The sequence below is a fragment of the Salvelinus fontinalis genome, chromosome 16 (assembly GCF_029448725.1).
Source record: "Salvelinus fontinalis isolate EN_2023a chromosome 16, ASM2944872v1, whole genome shotgun sequence".
NCBI classification, from domain to species: Eukaryota; Metazoa; Chordata; class Actinopteri; order Salmoniformes; family Salmonidae; genus Salvelinus; species Salvelinus fontinalis.
The window spans coordinates 41,175,314-41,188,753 of record NC_074680.1 but is presented as its reverse complement, the minus strand read 5'-3'; the positions used below and the strand labels follow the sequence as shown (position 1 = coordinate 41,188,753).

General features: G+C 46.0%; 1 protein-coding gene across 1 annotated transcript in view; it reads left to right on the top strand.

The window, feature by feature from the left end:
- Window positions 1-1,473: 1,473 nt before the first annotated feature.
- LOC129813193 (potassium channel subfamily K member 2-like) overlaps window positions 1,474-13,440 on the top strand; it is a 24,803-nt gene continuing 12,836 nt past the window's right edge. The window contains exons 1-5 of the mRNA XM_055865461.1: window positions 1,474-1,688; window positions 2,579-2,669; window positions 6,718-6,835; window positions 8,734-8,894; window positions 13,277-13,440. The exon at window positions 13,277-13,440 is cut by the window's right edge and continues 23 nt beyond it. Coding sequence (XP_055721436.1) covers window positions 1,591-1,688; window positions 2,579-2,669; window positions 6,718-6,835; window positions 8,734-8,894; window positions 13,277-13,440 — 632 coding nt within the window. The 5' untranslated portion in view covers window positions 1,474-1,590. The remainder of the gene's footprint in view (window positions 1,689-2,578; window positions 2,670-6,717; window positions 6,836-8,733; window positions 8,895-13,276) is intronic.

Sequence of the window (13,440 nt, the reverse complement as noted above, 5' to 3'; positions counted from 1 at the left end):
AGCCTAAAACCCCAAACAGCAAGCAATGCAGGTGTAGAAGCACGGTGGCTAGGAAAAACTCCCTAGAAAGGCCAGAACCTAGGAAGAAACCTAGAGAGGAACCAGGCTATGAGGGGTGGCCAGTCCTCTTCTGGCTGTTCCGGGTGGAGATTATAACAGAACATGGCCAAGATGTTCAAATGTTCATAGATGACCAGCAGGGTCAAATAATAATAATTAACCCCTGTGTGTAAGGTATGGATGTTTGGACAGTCAATGTAAATAATCTCTACGGTGCAGGTCTGAGCAGGTAGACAGCTCGGGTTAGCAGCTCAGCAGTCTGTTGGCCTGGTGGTAGAAGCTGTGTCAGAGCATACTGGTCCGAGACACGATGCGCCGGAAACCCTGTTTGCCAGATGGTAACAGAGTGAACAGTCCGTGGCTCGGGTGACTGGAGTCTTTGACGATCTTCCGGTGTAAATGACCTGGAAGGCAGGGAGCTCACCCCGAGTGATGTATTGGCCCGTCCGCACCACCCTCTGTAGAGCCTTGTGGTTGAGGGCGGTGCAGTTGCCATACCAGGCGGTGATGCAGCCAGACAAGATTCTCTCAATGGTGCATCTATAGAAGTTCTTAGGGACCATGCCAAATTTCTTCAGTCGCCTGAGTTTGAAGTGGCACTGTTGCGCCTTCTTCACCACAGTGCTGGTGTGATGGGTCCATGTCAGGTCCTCTGTGATGTGCACGCCGAGGAACTTTAAGCTTTTGACCCTCTCCACTACAGCCCAGTCGATGCAGATGGGGGCGTGCTCCGCCCCCTGTTTCCTGTGTGTGATATTCGTTGCCGCAGTAGTTTCAGAGCCCGGCCATGTCTCACACAACATTATTTATTGGTAAATTTATCAAATTAAGGCTAATAGCACTCACTTACTCACACACACACACACACACACACACACACACACACACACACACACACACACACACACACACACACACACACACACACACACACACACACACACACACACACACACACACACACACACACACACACACACACACACAGAGTTCCCAGTAAATGGGTGAAAGCTGCAGAATAGTAGATGTGTGTGATTCACATTGCCACAACAGTTTAAGAGCCCGGCTGCTCGACGGCCGTGTCTCACACAACAGTATTTATTGGTACATTTCCTAAACGAACAGCCAATGTGTTCTCATTCTGCAGAAGAGCACGTGTCAGACCTACACAACACAGTAGCATAGAGAAAACACACACAATAATTACTCACCAGCCACAGCACAGCATGGACACACAGGGGCTCCTTCTAATTTCTACTTCCCTTTAAGACATGGTTTTGAAGATGTCATATCAATGAAACTTCATTTAAAGTATGAACTATTTGAGTTTGTTGACGGGAAATAAAGAAGATACTTTAAAATATATTATCAATCAACTAATAATCTCTTCTCCCCATCCCCCAAATAGTGGCAGCACCTGACCTAGTGGACCCCAAATCCGCCACTCACAGCAGCAAGCCCCGTCGCTCCTTCTCCGCCAAGTCAATCACACTGAGCCCTACAGAGGAGTGTCAGGCCATTGCCACGGTGATGAAGTGGAAGACAGTGTCAGCCATTTTCCTCCTGGTGGTTCTCTACCTGGTTGTTGGAGCTGCCGTCTTCAAGGCCCTAGAACAACCCCATGAGAGGTATTTATCATTCTCTCTCTCTCTCTCTCTCTCTCTCTCTCTCTCTCGCTCTCTCTCTCTCTCTAATTCTTTCTCCTATATATCTCTCCCTCTCCCTGCACACAATCTCTCTCTCTCTCTCTCTCTCTCTCTCTCTCTCTCTCTCTCTCTCTCTCTCTCTCTCTCTCTTGTCACTCTCTCTATCCCTCCTTTATCTCTTTGTAACCCTGTCTTCCTCCTTTCTCTCTCTCTCTTTCTCTCTCTCTCTCTCCCCATTTCTCACTCTCTTTCTCTCTCTATCTATCCATGTTCAAAGCCCAGGAACAACCCCATGAGAGGTATCTATCCATCTCTCTCCCTCTTTCTCCTATATATCTCTCCCTCTCCCTGCACCCCCCCCCCCACCCCTCTCTACCTCTCTCCATCTCTCTCCCTCTTTCTCCTATTTATCTCTCACTCTCCCTGCACATAATCCCTCTCTCTCGCTCTCTCTCGCTCTCCATCTCTGTCTCCCTTTCTCCTATATATCTCTCCCTCTCCCTGCACATAATCCCTCTCTCTCGTTCTCTCTCGCTCTCCATCTCTGTCCCTCTTTCTCTTATATATCTCTCCCTCTCCCTGCACATAATCCCTCTCTCTCGCTCTCTCTCGCTCTCCATCTCTGTCCCTCTTTCTCCTATATATCTCTCCCTCTCCCTGCACATAATCCCTCTCTCTCTCTCTCTCGCTCTCTCTCTCTCTCTCTCTCTCTCTCTCTCTCTCTCTCTCTCTCCTTGTAACCCTGTCTTCCTCCTTTCTCTGTCTCTCTCTCTCTGTCTGTCTCTCTCTCTCTCTCTCGCTCTCTCATCACTCTCTCTATCCCTCCTTTATCTCTTTGTAAACCTGTCTTCCTCCTCTTTCTCTCTCTCCAGTGCTCAGCGCCTGGCCATCCTGACTCAGAAACTAGACTTCCTCTCTACACACTCCTGTGTAAACCACAGCCAACTTGAGGAACTGGTCAAGGTACCATTGTTACTGCTTGTGTGTGTGATTGTGTGTGTCTGTGTGTGTGTGTGTGTGTGTAATCATGTTAATTGCCAGAGTGACTCATTGAGAATGTATCTCTGCTGCCGTTGGTGCTGATTTGCGTGGTGAATTCCAAAATGTTAACGTTTTAACACACACTGATGTCACAGTGTGGCTTCAGGAAATAAATATGTTGATTTAAAAGGACTTAAAACCACTCTGGGTCTTGGAGTGACCTCACTGACCGTGCTAACAGATGTACTGTACATGGTGGCAGGCTGAATTCGTCAGGGAATGAGCCTACTCCCTAGTCATCCCATTAGCGAGACCGGGGCTAACAGCTGCACTACCAATCTATTCAATGTCATAATGAGATATGAACTACCGGTGTGCCGCAAGGATGAGTCAGAGTTCCTCTCAGACAGAGGCGAGGGTGTTCTCAGCTTTAACTCTTGTCACAGTCTGACAGAGGTGACATTAAGCAACCAGCAGTCGTTTGGCCCTCCCTTCTCTGCTTATGTCCAGTAGAGCCATTAGACCATCAGAACACACAGGATTTACTGCTTCTTCTGCTGTTGAAAACCTCTTGTCTAGATATTAGTCTACTCGTTAAAGAACAGGCAAGAACCAGAAAACAATACTGAAGTCGTGTGTGTGTGTGTGTGTGTGTGTGTGTGTGTGTGTGTGTGTGTGTGTGTGTGTGTGTGTGTGTGTGTGTGTGTGTGTGTGTGTGTGTGTGTGTGTGTGTGTGTGTGTGTGTCTGTCTTTCCTAGTACTAATTACAAGTACATAGTGTGTACTAATCGTACTACCGATATTTAGAACATACTGTTTAGTAAAAATGTATAAAGCGAAGCAAGTACCGAAGGGAAACCCGAGTGTGACGGCCTCGGCTGATCACATCAGCGGATGTTGCACCATTTGGATACACACTCTACTTCCATGCTATTTAAGTTGACCGGTTCTATACTTCCTCGATGCTGGATGTAACGCGCACGCTGGTGTCTCTTGCTGCCATTTCTGTTGCTGCTGTAACTAACTGTTACTGGCTATGCTTGTTCCTGATGTCACACCACCTCTCCAGCCCTTATCTGTCTCGGTTCTGTTCCTGATGTCCCACCACCTCTCCAGCCCTCACCTGTCTGTGTTCTGTTCCTGATGTCACACCACCTCTCCAGCCCTCATCTGTCTGTGTTCTGTTCCTGATGTCCCACCACCTCTCCAGCCCTCATCTGTCTCGGTTCTGTTCCTGATGTCCCACCACCTCTCCAGCCCTCACCTGTCAGGGTTCTGTTCCTGATGTCCCACCACCTCTCCAGCCCTCATCTGTCTCGGTTCTGTTCCTGATGTCCCACCACCTCTCCAGCCCTCACCTGTCAGGGTTCTGTTCCTGATGTCCCACCACCTCTCCAGCCCTCATCTGTCTGTGTTCTGTTCCTGATGTCACACCACCTCTCCAGCCCTCACCTGTCTGTGTTCTGTTCCTGATGTCACACCACCTCTCCAGCCCTCACCTGTCTGGGTTCTGTTCCTGATGTCACACCACCTCTCCAGCCCTCATCTGTCTGTGTTCTGTTCCTGATGTCCCACCACCTCTCCAGCCCTCATCTGTCTGTGTTCTGTTCCTGATGTCCCACCACCTCTCCAGCCCTCATCTGTCTGTGTTCTGTTCCTGATGTCCCACCACCTCTCCAGCCCTCATCTGTCTGTGTTCTGTTCCTGATGTCCCACCACCTCTCCAGCCCTCACCTGTCTGGGTTCTGTTCCTGATGTCCCACCACCTCTCCAGCCCTCACCTGTCAGGGTTCTGTTCCTGATGTCCCACCACCTCTCCAGCCCTCACCTGTCTCGGTTCTGTTCCTGATGTCCCACCACCTCTCCAGCCCTCACCTGTCTCGGTTCTGTTCCTGATGTCCCACCACCTCTCCAGCCCTCACCTGTCTCGGTTGTGTTTCTGATGTGTTTGTTTCCCGCCATTTGTTCATTTTGGTATGGCGCGCCTCTCAGGTGATTATCAGACACACAAGAAGATTCTCTTCCTCATTAGAATGTAGCAAATTCTACTGAAATGAGTATGACATCTGGGCATTTAAAGCATACTAGAATTTTGAATTTGTACAGTTTACATACACCATAGCCAAATACATTTAAACTCAGTTTTTCCCGATTCCTGACATTTAATCCTAGTAAAATGTCCCTGTCTTAGGTCAGTTAGGATCACCACTGTCACGCCCTGGCTATAGAGAGGTTTTTTATTCTCTATTTTGGTTAGGCCAGGGTGTGACTAGGGTGGGCAGTCTATGTTCTTTTTTCTATGTTGTTGGTTTTCTATGTATTTGGCCTGGTGTGGTTCCCAATCAGAGGCAGCTGTCTATCGTTGTCTCTGATTGGGAGCCATACTTAGGTAGCCTGTTTTCCCATTTTGAGTTGTGGGTGATTATTTTCTGTTTAGTGTTTTTTCGTCACCTTACAGGACTGTTCGTTTGTCGTTTTTGTTGATTTGTTCAGTGTTCAGTTGTTTTATTAAAAATATGAACACTTACCATGCTGCACCGTGGTCCTCCTCTCCTTCTCCCGACGACATTCGTGACAACCACTTTATTTTAAGAATGTGAAATGTCAGAATAATAGTAGAGAGAATTATTTATTTCAGCTTTTATTTCTTTCATCACATTCCCAGGGGATCAGAAGTTTAGATACATAGCATTTGGTAGCATTGCCTTTAAATTGTTTAACTTGGGTCAAATGTTTCAGGAATCCTTCCACAACCTTCTCACAATAAGTTGGGTGAATTTTGGCCCATTCCTCCTGACAGAGCTGGTGTAACTGAGTCAGGTTTGTAGGCCTCCTTGCTCGCACACGCTTTTTCAGTTCTGCCCACAAATTTTCGATAGGATTGAGGTTAGGCCACTCCAATACCTTGACTTTGTTGTCCTTAAGCTATTTTGCCACAACTTTGGAAGTGTGCTTGGGGTCATTGTCCATTTGGAAGACCCATTTGCGACCAAGCTTTAACTTCCTGACTGATGTCTTGAGATGTTGCTTCAATATATCAACATAATTTTCCTTCTTCATGATGCCATCTATTTTGTGAATTGCACCAGTCCCTCATGCAGCAAAGCACCCCCACAACATGATGCTGCCACCCCCGTGCTTCATGGTTGGGATGGTGTTCCCTCGGCTTGCAAGCCTCCCCTTTTTCCTCCAAACATAACGATGGTCATTATGGCCAAACAGTTCTATTTTTGTTTCATCAGACCAGAGGACATTTCTCTAGAAAGTACAATCTTTGTCCCTATGTGAAGTTGCTAACCGTAGTCTGGCTTTTTTCGTGGCGGTTTTGGAGCAGTGGCTTCTTCTTTGCTGAGCGGCCTTTCAGGTTATGTCGATATAGGACTCATTTTACTGTGAATATAGATACGTTTGTACCTGTTTCCTCCAGCATCTTCACAAGGTCCTTTGCTGTTGTTCTGGGATTGATTTGCACTTTTCGCACCAAAGTACGTTCATCTCTAGGAGACAGAACACGTCTCCTTCCTGAGCGGTATGACGGCTGCGTGGTCCCATGGTGTTAATACTTGCGTACTATTGTTTGCACAGATGAACGTGGTACCTTCAGGCGTTTGGAAATTGCTCCCAATGATGAACCAGACTTGTGGAGGTCTACAAATTTTTTGCTGAGGTCTTGGCTGATTTCTTTTGATTTTCCCATGATGTCAAGCAAAGAGGCATTGAGTTTGATGGTAGGCCTTGAAATACATCCACAGGTACACCTCCAATTGACTCAAATTATTTCAATTAGCCTATCAGAAGCTTCTAAAGCCATGACATAATTTTCTGGAATTTTCCAAGCTATTTAAAGGCACAGGCAACTTAGTGTATGTAAACTTCTGACCCACTGGAATTGTGATACAGCGAATAATAAGTGAAATAATCTGTCTATAAACAATTGTTAGAAAAATTATTTCTGCGTACCCAGTCAACCTACTATTTAGAACTAAGTAGTGGTATTCAGTCATGGTCTATGTGTGTGTCTCATCCACAGCAAGTGGTGTCAGCGATCCGTTCAGGGGTGAACCCAGCCGGGACTCTGACCAATCACAGCAGCCTCTGGGACCTAAGCTCCTCCTTCTTCTTCGCTGGAACCGTCATCACTACCATCGGTAAGGGTGTGTGTGTGTGTGTGTGTGTGTGTGTGTGTGTGTGTGTGTGTGTGTGTGTGTCCTACATCTCAGTACAGTCGTCATTACAACGTTCTTCTGTAAATCAATCTTCATGATTCTATCCTTCCTATTATCTCTCTGTTCTCCCTTCACTCCCCAAGGACCCGGGATTTAATTGCACTTCAAAGAAGACTGGGTGGGGCATCTAACAAGAGGTGGAGGGATGGAGGGAGAGAGAGGTAGGGAGAGGTGGAGGGATGGAGGGAGAGAGAGGTAGGGAGAGGTGGAGGGATGGAGGGAGAGAGAGGTAGGGAGAGGGAGAGGTGGAGGGATGGAGGGAGAGAGAGGTAGGGAGAGATGGAGGGATGGAGGGAGAGAGAGGTAGGGAGAGGGAGAGGGATGGAGGGAGAGAGAGGTAGGGAGAGGGAGAGGTGGAGGGATGGAGGCAGAGAGAGGTAGGGAGAGGGAGGGATGGAGGGAGAGAGAGGTAGGGAGAGGGAGAGGTGGAGGGATGGAGGGAGAGAGAGGTAGGGAGAGGGAGAGGTGGAGGGATGGAGGGAGAGAGAGGTAGGAAGAGGTGGAGGGATGGAGGGAGAGAGAGGTAGGGAGAGGGAGAGGTGGAGGGATGGAGGGAGAGAGAGGTAGGGAGAGGGAGGGATGGAGGGAGAGAGAGGTAGGGAGAGGGAGAGGTAGAGGGATGGAGGGAGAGAGAGGTAGGAAGAGGTGGAGGGATGGAGGGAGAGAGAGGTAGGGAGAGGGAGAGGGATGGAGGGAGAGAGAGGTAGGGAGAGGGAGAGGGATGGAGGGAGAGAGAGGTAGGGAGAGGTGGAGGGATGGAGGGAGAGAGAGGTAGGGAGAGGGAGAGGTGGAGGGATGGAGGGAGAGAGAGGTAGGAAGAGGTGGAGGGATGGAGGGAGAGAGAGGTAGGGAGAGGGAGAGGTGGAGGGATGGAGGGAGAGAGAGGTAGGGAGAGGGAGAGGTGGAGGGTTGGAGGCAGAGAGAGGTAGGGAGAGGGAGAGGTGGAGGGATGGAGGCAGAGAGAGGTAGGGAGAGGGAGGGATGGAGGGAGAGAGAGGTAGGGAGAGGGAGAGGTAGAGGGTTGGAGGCAGAGAGAGGTAGGGAGAGGGAGAGGTGGAGGGATGGAGGCAGAGAGAGGTAGGGAGAGGGAGAGGTGGAGGGATGGAGGCAGAGAGAGGTAGGGAGAGGGAGGGATGGAGGGAGAGAGAGGTAGGGAGAGGGAGAGGGAGAGGGATGGAGGGAGAGAGAGGTAGGGAGAGGGAGGGATGGAGGGAGAGAGAGGTAGGGAGAGGGAGAGGTAGAGGGTTGGAGGCAGAGAGAGGTAGGGAGAGGGAGAGGTGGAGGGATGGAGGCAGAGAGAGGTAGGGAGAGGGAGGGATGGAGGGAGAGAGAGGTAGGGAGAGGGAGAGGTAGAGGGTTGGAGGCAGAGAGAGGTAGGGAGAGGGAGAGGTGGAGGGATGGAGGCAGAGAGAGGTGGGAGAGGGAGAGGTGGAGAGCTGCTTAAAGTTTAGGACTAATTGGTTGGTGACCCACCCTAAGGACACAGGGGAGAAAGGGAAGGAAAGAGATAGAGACAAAAGAGAGAGTGAATAGTGTAAACCTAGCACATAGACTGCCATAGCTAATGGATATTATTACTGCCTTGTCTTCCTCCTTGTAAAGGGAAATGACATTCACTTGTTCCCAAAGGAAGCAACGCTGCAATAGAATGAGGGATTTCATTTCCAGACAGAATTGCTGTATTACGGTTGAAGAAAACATTTAAGTGACAAAGAACTAAACAATCAAATAACTAGTAGAATAACAAGGAAATAGAACATAGATACAATATTTTAGCTGCACAGTCTTTTAAAGGTGCCTCATTTCTTCTGTCTCTCCAGGATTTGGGAACATTTCCCCCCATACAGAGGGAGGGCATATCTTCTGTATCATCTATGCCCTTCTGGGGATCCCTCTGTTTGGCTTCCTGCTGGCTGGAGTAGGAGACCAACTGGGAACCATCTTTGGGAAGGCAACCGCCAGGGTTGAGAAGATGTTTGTGGTGAGTCCATGTAGAGGATGTGTGTGTGTGTGTGTGTGTGTGTGTGTGTGTGTGTGTGTGTGTGTGTGTGTGTGTGTGTGTGTGTGTGTGTGTGTGTGTGTGTGTGTGTGTGTGTGTGTGTGTGTGTGTGTGTGTGTGTGTGTGTGTGTGTGTGTGTGTGTGTGTGGCCACTCTTAATTACTTCTCTATCCCAGGAGAGTAGAGGCCTGTCTATCAGTCGTATCCCAGATGGAGGTTTTTAAATGACTATCCATTACTTCTTTACAGTTAGCAACACTGTAGAACAGGGGTGTCAAACATATGGCCCACAAGGCTTCCAATCCAGTCTGCGGGTGGTTTGAGCAAAAATAATATACATCACAACAAAAAAAAAAAATGTATCATAATTCTTATTATTATATACTGTATATATACAGTACCGGTCAAAAGTTTGGACACACCTACTCATTCAAGGGTTTTTCTTGATTTTTCCTATTTTCTACTTTGTAGAATAATACTGAAGACATCAAAAGTATGAAATAACACATATGGAATCATGTAGTAACCCAAAAAGTGTTAAACAAATCAAAATATATTTCCTATTTAAAAATTATTCAAAGTAGCCAACCTTTGCCTTGATGACAGCTTTGCACACTCTTGGCATTCTCTCAACCGGCTTCATGAGGTAGTCACCTGGAATGCATTTCAATTTGTGGAATTTCTTTCCTTCTTAATGCGTTAGAGCCTATCAGTTGTGTTGTGACAAGGTAGGGGTGGTATACAGAAGATAGCCCTATTTGGTAAAAGACCAAGTCCATATTATGGCAACAACAGCTCAAATAAGCAAATTAAAATGACAGTCCATCATTACCTTAAGACATGAATGTCAGTCAATTCAGAGAATTTCAAGAACTTTGAAAGTTTCTTCAAGTGCAGTCGCAAAATTCATCAAGCGCTATGATGAAACTAGCTCTCATGAGGACCGCCACAGGAACGGAAGACCCAGAGTTACCTCTGCAGAGGATAAGTTCATTACAGTTACCAGCCTCAGAAATTGCATCCCAAATAAATGCTTCACAGAGTTCAAGTAACAGACATCTCAACATCAACTGTTCAGAGGAGAATGGGTGAATCAGACCTTCATGGTCGAATTGCTGCAAAGAAACCACTACTAAAGCACACCAATAATAAGAAGAGACTTGCTTGGGCCAAGAAACACGAACAATGGACATTAAACCGGTGGAAATTTATCCTTTGGTCTGATGAGTCCAAATTGGAGATTTTTGGTTGCAACTGCCGTGTCTTTGTGAGATGTAGAGTAGGTCAACAGATGATCTCCGCATGTGTGGTTCCCACCGTGAAGCATGGAGGAGGAGGTGTGATGGTGTGGGGGTGCTTTGCTGGTGACACTGTCAGTGATTTATTTCGAATTCAAGGCACACTTAACCAGCATGGCTACCACAGCATTCTGCAGTGATACGCCATCTGATCTGGTTGGCGCTTAGTAGGACTATCATTTGCTTTTCAACAGGACAATGACCCAACACACCCCCAGGCTGTGTAAGGGCTATTTGAGTGATGGAGTGCTGCATCAGAAGACCTGGCCTCCACAATCACCGACCTCAATCCAATTGAGATGGTTTGGGATGAGCTGGATAGCAGAGTTAAGGTAAAGCAGCCAACAAGTGCTCAGCATATGTAGGAACTCTTTCAAGACTATTGGAAACGCATTCCAGGTGAAGCTGGTTGAGAGAATGCCAAGGGTGTGCAAAGCTGTCATCAAGGCAAAGTGTGGCTACTTTGAAGAAACAAAAATTTGTTTAAAAATGTGTTTAAAAATGTGCTTAAAAACCAAAGCCTATGCAACATGAACCTATTAACAACAGTACTGACGATAAGGTTTGTTCAGTACGGTAGAGGCCAATACATTATTAGTGTATATTGAATTTGCTTGAATCATTTTTTTTTTTTTAGGTATGCTATGTGATCACAACGGTAATAGATCAGTTGTTGTATTACTTGTGAGGCTCAGCTGAGTGAGCATACATTTACATATTTTACTGGGCTGATGGTGTCTGCATCTGATGATCAGTCTCAGCTGACACTGACCAAAAAGGGACACTGTCTTCCAGCTGATGGCGACACTCAAGTCGCACTGTATTAATTCACGTCACATGCACAAATTCATGTTGTTACTCCTATGAACAGAGGAAGTGAAATATTCCTGGATATTAACAAGACCCAAGCAGCTAATAATAACAACACAAGCCTACAGAGACACTTTCCTACTCATTCATTACTGCTGCAGTGTTGGTTGTAGCGCTGAGTGGAAGTAGGGATAATGTATATTTGAATAGCCTATTAAAACTTCTCTAGGATAGGGGGCAGCATTTTCACTTTTGGATAAATAGCGTGCCCAATTTCAACTTCCTTCTACTCATCCCCAGAATATAAGATATGCATATTATTAGTAGATTTGGATAGAAAACACTCTGAAGTTTCTAAAACTGTTTGAATCATGTCTGTGAGTATAACAGAACTTATGTAGCAGGCAAAACCCCGAGGACTAACCATTCAGATTTTTTTTTTGAGGTCACTGTCTGTTCAATGAGTTTTCATTGGGATACTAGATTTCTAAGGGACTTGTTTGCCGTTCCTACAGCTTCCACTGGATGTCACCAGTCTTTGGAAATTGGTTGAGGTTATTCCTTTGTGCAATGAAGAAGTACGGCCATCTTGAATCAGTGTAACGTTATGTGTACTGTTTGAGAGTTGCACAGACTAGAAAAGTAGCGTTAGTTTGTTGTCCTCCTGTATTGAAAACAGATAGACCCGTCTTCAATTTGATCGATTATTAACGTTTAAAAATACCTAAAGTTGTATTACAAAAGTAGTTTGAAATGTTTTGGCAAAGTTTACACGTAACTTTGGAGATATTTTGTAGTGACGTTGCGCAAATTGGAAGCTGTTTTTTTCTGGATCAAACGCGCCAAATAAATGGACATTTTGGATATATATGGACGGAATTAATTGAACAAAAGGACCATTTGTGATGTTTATGGGACATATTGGAGTGCCAACAAAAGAAGCTTGTCAAAGGTAAGGCATGATTTATATTTTATTTCTGCGTTTTGTGTTGCGCCTGCAGGGTTGAAATATGCTACACTCTCTTTGTTTACTGTTGTGCTATCATCAGATAATTGCATCTTATGCTTTTGCCGAAAAGCCTTTTTGAAATCTGACATGTTGGCTGGATTCACAACGAGTGTAGCTTTAATTTGACATCTTACATGTGTGATTTAATGAAAGTTAGATTTTTATATCATTTTATTTGAATTTGGCGTTCTGCATTTTCTCCGGCTTTTGGCCAAGTGGGACGAAATCGTCCCACCTATCCCAGAGAGGTTAAAGTGGTGACAGTGCTGAGTAAGAACTTAAACTCACTCATAAAAACAGCACCTCTTTGCTGTGTTCGTTGACAGTCTCTCTAGTCGTGGTTTTAAAAGTTTTGAAATCTCACAGTATCAACTTTACTGTAGCTTTCTTTTACGCCAGCTAGGTTACTGCAGACACGGTCATCTGAGCCATCCGATTGGCCAGCCGCAGGCCTATAGCACACTTGATTTGCTCTCCGGGCCTTCCGGGAAGGCAGAGTTTGTACTCCAGACGCAGGCTTTTATCGTTGTTTTTTATACAGAAATGTTTGGCTATGTTTGATAGACTAGAAATACCTTTCGCGATCAACCAACTGGTTGGGGACCACTGGTCTAAATGAATTGTTTACGATGTTTAACGTTTGATTTGTTACATGAAATAATTCAGTAATGACTCGAAAAAATTATGTAAATCATTCATTCTTATCAGCAGTAAGAAACAACTAGCCATTGGCTGCTAACAGCGGAGCACTGCTAGCTAACTGGCAAGCACAAAAACAGTCAACAACTTAGGGAGTAGAAACCCCCAGAAATTGTCTGTTCGCCATCTAGTGGCGAAAGTAAGAATTTACAAAAATGTATAGTCAAAGGGAGAATAATTATTCTGTCAAGGATTATTATTTTTTTTAAATGTAGGCAGCATACTAAAAACAAAAGAAACATGACACAGTGTGTAAATGATAACACATTAGCGCAGGAAATGAAAACTAGAAAGAAAATTCCAAAAACGACAGCCAAATTTCGAATGCGGCCCCTGGGGCAAAATGAGTTTGACACCACCACACTAAAGTATTGCCAGTAATACCATCTCTCATGGCCACCTCCTAATCATCCCCAGACTGCAGTTGGTTAACTCTGCAACTCTTCCCAAGGTCATTGCTGTACATGAGAAATGTGGTGTCAATTTAGCTGGAATAATGGTTAGATAGATTATTAATCTATCTCCCTCCCTCCCCCCTCTCTCTGTAGCAGTGGGATGTTAGTCAGACCAAGATTCGTGTCATCTCCACCGTTCTCTTCATCCTGTTCGGCTGTCTGCTCTTCGTGGCACTGCCGGCAGCCATCTTTAAACACATTGAGGGCTGGAGTGCCCTGGAGTCCCTCTACTTTGTAGTCATCACCTTGACAACCAT